Source organism: Cucurbita pepo, unplaced genomic scaffold (assembly GCF_002806865.2).
Source record: "Cucurbita pepo subsp. pepo cultivar mu-cu-16 unplaced genomic scaffold, ASM280686v2 Cp4.1_scaffold000448, whole genome shotgun sequence".
NCBI lineage: Eukaryota > Viridiplantae > Streptophyta > Magnoliopsida > Cucurbitales > Cucurbitaceae > Cucurbita > Cucurbita pepo.
Window position 1 is genome coordinate 10,038 of NW_019646678.1, and position 6,130 is coordinate 16,167.

The window sequence follows — 6,130 nt, forward strand, 5'->3', positions numbered from 1 at the left end:
TAAAGAATACAGAGCCGCTTATCTAATTTTAGAATTATGTCATTAAAAATACAACTTTAAATTTTAATATTATAATTCAATCCACAAGTGATTTAAACGATTTTTTTTTAATTTTTATTTTTTTAAATAAATGAGGTGTGAGATCCTAGTTTGTTGGGAGGATGGGGAGGAGAACGAAACATTCTTTATTCTTTATAAGTGTGTAAAATTTTCTCCCTTGGATGAGTTTTAAAAACCTTGTTGGGGAGGAGTCAGTTTGGGAGTTGGGGGAGGAGAATGAAACATTCTTTATAAGGGTGTAAAACTTCTCCCTAGTAGATGCGTTTTAAAAACCTTGTGGGGGAGGAGAACGAAGCATTCTTTATAAGAATGTAAAACTTCTCTCTAGTAGATGTGTTTTAAAAACCTTGTTGGGGAGGAGAACGAAACATTTTTTATAAGGATGTAAAACTTCTCCCTAGTAGATGCGTTTTAAAAACCTTGAGAGACATTCCGAAAGGAAAAACCTAAAGAGACGCTGGGCTCCGAAGGGGAAACCCGAAAGGAAAAGTGTAAAGAGGACAATATCTACGGGTGGTAAGCTTAGGCTGTTGCATGAAGTTAGGATGTGGCCTAAGAATATATTTTTCATCTCTGACAAGGGATGTCTCTCCCTCACCCACTCTATTTTATGCTAATCAAAGATTTGTTAGGATCGATACTAGTTGTTAGCTCTGATACCAATTGTTAAGATCGCTCAACAATGCACACACTCGATCAAAATTAACACAAAAAAACAGGAGAAAGAAAATACAAGAAAAAATATTGGCTCAAGGTTTTATTATTGATGATTTCTGAGAAGCACGTAGAGCACTGCCTAATGGAGTTTATATATAAGGTGAGAAGCACATAGAGCACTGTCCAATAGGGTTTATACATGGTTTTTCAATTTACTAAAAGCTTTCAAAGATTTAAGCAAATATAATAACAAATATATCTCTATCAAATCTTTACCGATCTCTACAGAAATATCTTCCAAATATATCCCACACTTTACTAAATATCTTTTCAACAAAACATCTTCCAAATATATCTGTACCATACCAGATCTTTACGAAATATCTTTCAAATATATATCTACGCATCAGGCTCTATATCCCACCAAGATTCTGGATCTTGGCTCGGCCAAATTCCGATGGAGAAATTGAACATTCCTTAGTGTAACAAGGTAGGGGAAGAAGGTTAGGGGGAGAGTGGGAGCTGAGAACTTTTACTTTTTTTAAAAAAAAGAACCATATCGCCGAAGGTAAGACAAAATGTATACCATTTATTATTCTGAGGTGTTTGTTTGAGCAATGTAATTATAAAGCTTTAAGGTGGCTTTGGGGTTTTTCATGTCACTCACTGCAGCTTATGAAAGAGAACGTGGCTCTGAAGGCAAGAGTATCCGCAGCTGAACTCCATCATGCGCCCATCTCAAAGTCCACCTTACAGGTTAGTATATCTTGCCATCTTCGTCTCTTTAGGGATTGGTTCAAATCTGTTTTCCATTCCCCACCCAACCATTATACTTAGTTTCAATTTTCAAACTACCTATATCCTCCCCTCCTTTCCTTTATACCATTTACTTTTTATATTTTTGTAATACAAATTTAGGTAAGTCTACGTAGTTTTTGTTGTGCGTCGAAAGCGGAACAAATGTACTCACAACACCAATGAACGAAGAGAGAAAAGTTCCCCTACATCCACAGGTAGCAACCAATTACTAATAAATACAATGTGACACCCAAAATTTGCTTGTTCAGTAGTAGAAAAAATGACATTATATAGCCTTTGGTTGAACCTAGAAATATCAGCGAAACTTAACGTCCCAAAGAATAGGACTAATCAGTTGAACCTGTTTTAGTTTTAAATAAGATAAATTGAGTCATATTAACCTTGAAAATTGAATTGGGAGAAGAAAAAATGGCGGGGGCCAATCTAATCCAACTCAAATGAACTAAACAAATCTAATTGAATTGGAACCTTTTTTCAAAGGATACAAAATGAAGAGTGAGCTTGTATTCTCGTAATGTAAATTTGTTCTCTCGTAGTATTTTTTGTATAATAAAATCAAATAGCATTTGAAGACAAATATACGAGTTTTTATTTTTCTAGCTTTATTTCTTACATGGGAGATGAAATGAATTCGAAGTTTTTTAGTAACATTTATCTTGTTTGTAGGTTATATATTATTTTTAGATCTTTTTAGTACCAAAATGCGGGGCGGGAAGATTGGATTTAAAATTGTAAGCTTACTTCACATTACGAGTGTATATTCAACTTGACAACCCAGACCAACCCAACCCAAACTATAAGGGTTGGGTTGGATTCATTTTTTTGAATTCGAACGAATCTGTTCGGTTTCGGATTTGTGAGCAAAACTTTTGGGTTGACTCGAGCAAAATAAAAAAATATATAATGTATTAAGAGTTTTCTTTTTTGTATTAATGAGTTTGTTAGAGTGGTATTGAGGCCAATCTAAAAACATTCACGCCCGAGTTTGACACCACATAAATACATGTTTTTTTTTTTAATTTTTTTTTAATTTTTTTTTTATTTCTTTTAATATATTTGTGGTGAATTTTTAATAAGGGGGATAAATAAAACTTTAAAAAAAAATTACAAATTTTTTTTTTGACAACCCAACGCGAACCCACCACATAAATACATAATTTGACAACCCAACCTGAACCCAACCAAAAAATAGAAGGTTGAGGGGTGAAATCCAACCCACCCGAACTTTTGGGCTCCCAACCCGACCCATATAGACCCCTACTTCACATATAAATATAAATAAATCAGTAGGTTTCAAGATAAAACAAATCCACTGAAAATGCTATTATTAGTATTTTAAATTTTAATTTTTAAATTTTTGTTTATTAAAGTATATTATTCTTAAGATTTATTTTAGTTTTAATTTTCTAAAGGCAGCAAGTCAAAATTGTTGACAGAGACAATAAATTTTAGTTTTAATACTTAATTTATTAATTACAATAAATAAATAAATAAATAAATAAATAAATATAAATATATATATATATATATATATTATGAAATCCAATAATTCAAAATTTTTAATTAATCAATTTTCATTCCTTTAGTACTAGTCACTCTATCGCAGAACAATAGTTGAAGTCGTATGTACTATAGGACAAATTATGTTAATGGATATAATCACTACATACAAGTCGATTTTTTACGGGTTTTGTAATTGCAGTTGTAAAGAATTTGTTTATAACCAAGTTATAAACAAAGTCTCCTCCGGGGTCACTTAGAGTGTAAAACCCAATTGTTCAAGTCTCGAAATCAGCCCGCTTGCCTTCGCGCGCCCCCCGCCCCGCCCCGCCACGCTAGTGTGCTCCTGCGTGTGCGTCTGCGCCTGCGCCCCATCCATCACCCATTAATTGTGAAAGTACATGTGAAGTGGTCGGGTTGTTGTAATTTTTTTTTTTTTTCTGGGAGCTAAGTAACATGAAAGAATGATTCCCACAAAATTTGAGATGGAAATTACTCAACTACTTACCTTGTATAGAAAACCGATAATTCTTTCTCATGAAATTATGTTTCTACCTCCTTGTTTTGATATTATGCACTTCCGACCTCAAAACTGTGAAGGAGGAATCGTAGTTGGAAGATAATATCTCGGTAAGTTGTATTCTTAAACATCTATTTTCGTCCAAATTCATATTTGTTTTGATTTAGGATTGAAAAATGAATACCAAAATAATTTACATGTTTTAAGAATTTGACATAAAAGGGGTCGAAAATTGATCAAAATTGGCCAAAAGTCGTCGAGAATTAGGGCCAAGAAAGGGGAGAAACCGCAAAAATGAATTAAAAAAAAGCCTCGAATCCAAGCCTCAGGTTTGGAAATAGTCGAACCTGAGTTATGGAAGGAGTAGGGCCAGATTAACTTCAATCCAAGTTTGAGTTAGTGGAATATTGAGTGTCAATACATGTTCATCCAAACTTACATGTTTGCTAAATAACCCTACTAATATGAGTGGAATTTTTTAGTGTCAAAATTTGGTTGCCACATAATTCCACATTTTCACAATTTCAGGAAAATTTTGAAGGTCAAAATTTGGTAATCTCAAATTTGTCATTCACCGGATTTCACAATCCCGTTCTAAGGTTGGAGAATAGTAGAGAAGATACTAGTGGTGGTTCAAACCCGATTTATGAGGAAAACGGAATTAAAACAAGAAAGAAATTTAAACTACAAAAGGTTAGTACTCAAACTCAGTTTTAATGCTTTTGAACATGCTAGCTAATTTACTATAATTGATGTACTTAAAGTGCCTAAGATCTAAATTGCTTTCGCATGTGTGAGATTAACACTTTCAATTGGTATCAGAGCCGGGGTTTAGGCACTTCATTTACATTAATTTGAGCATGGTGGGTACCATTTCATTAACTAGAGTTGGGTCAATTTACCGTTTTACCCCTGAAATTACTTCTTGGACCTTCATTTCCACTAATCTTCTAATGAACAATTGGTTTGTGGTCCAACCACTAAACCGACTCTTGGGCCAATGAGAGGGTGGGTCCCTTGTTCAAGACATGTAGTCAGTACTTAAGAGAACAACCTCTCCATCATCCTTAAAAGTGGGTAGGAGTCAATTTCATCTTGCACCCCATGTCCTCAACTATTCACCCAATTTTACCCTTGAAATGGGAGGCTTATTGAGTCGGCGAACTTGGGCCACTCTCACCCATGCAAATCTAAGGATAATTCTGAATAAACAGGAGTTCATAGTTAGCTTAGAATTAAGATCGAGTTACCTAGGTCATCGATTGAAAAAATAAGTCTCATTAGTAAATGACATTATAAAGTGCGAGTGGCTTTTTTTTCATGGTCTGATCTTATGCAATACTCATTGCATAGAACGCCCCCACTCACATATCTTCACAGGTACGATTTAGTGATCACATTTTTTATATCATATATAAAAGTGGGCCACATCCATAGTGTCCCTAGAATAAGGTACTCAATCTTATCCCTGTACTATAAATCATTTTGACTATATACTGGAACTTGATTTGCTCTTATGTCTCCACATATAGTTCAAGTAATCATACTATAGCTAGAGTGTTCTTAGTTTATTGGATTTAGATTAATGATCGTAAAATTCACTTTATTCAATAACAATCTTTACTTAATAAACATCAATAGTAACTTTATTGCAAATAGAATATGTTTTTGTTTACAAACTATGAGTTTTAGAACATAAAATCCAACAGTCTCGTAGCCATCTTCTTCACTCCCATCATTTTGAACGCTTGAAAGTTTACGTCCCAAGTCTTGCATGTCATAGCCAAGCTGGGTATGCGAGTGCTGTCAATAGAGAGGTGGGTTGGCTGGTCTTCAATAATATCTTGTATAGGAAGTTCTGTGACCGTTTTACCTTCATCAACAAGGTTCCATTTCTAGAACATCTTGAGGAACGGGGCAGTTAACTCAACTCTGCATCCTTCTTCTTTCATCTGACTAAGACTGATACAATATACCTTGACCAGTAGATGTTGGTCGTCATCCTTTCACTAGAACAAGATGGACCCTTTGCTTTGGATTGATACAATTGATCCATCGCCAAACTTCACGTTTCTAATTTGCTTCTCATAAAGCTTCTTGAACTTTGTTCACTCCCTGATCGTGTGGTTGCTTGCTCCATTGTCAAGGTACCACATGTTGGTCTCCATTCAATCTTCTCCTTTTGTGAAAAGGTTCGCCATAACCTTCTCTTCATTGAGCATGAATAGGTTGGGTATCTACTAGGCCATCATCAGTTTAGTCTCTTGATCTTGCGTGAGTGTGAGGTTTGTCCCCTCATCGCGCTTGTTCTTGTGGCACTCTACCGCAGAGTGCCCGTATTTTTCACAAGAGTAACACTTGGTCATACTCTTATCCTTCCACGGGTTGGAATTGTCACGAATTTATGGGGTATTGTGACAGCCTCCTTTACCACCACGTCTGCAACCATGTCCACAACCACATCCACGACCTCTGTTTTCCTTGTTATGGCTACCACGTCCCGTCGTACCTGAATAAGAAGAGTCAGCCGCATCATTTTTTTTTTGTCCGTGCGAGCCCCTCCTCGTGTGTGAG

At 35.3% G+C, this 6,130-nt stretch overlaps 1 protein-coding gene across 1 annotated transcript in view; it reads left to right on the top strand.

The window, feature by feature from the left end:
* Positions 1-1,588, top strand: part of LOC111785314 (kinesin-like protein KIN-1) — a 7,173-nt gene extending 5,585 nt beyond the window's left edge. Inside the window, exon 16 of the mRNA XM_023665724.1 lies at positions 1,390-1,588. Within this exon, the coding sequence (XP_023521492.1) occupies positions 1,390-1,554 (165 nt within the window). The 3' untranslated portion in view covers positions 1,555-1,588. The remainder of the gene's footprint in view (positions 1-1,389) is intronic.
* The last annotated feature ends 4,542 nt before the right edge of the window (positions 1,589-6,130 follow it).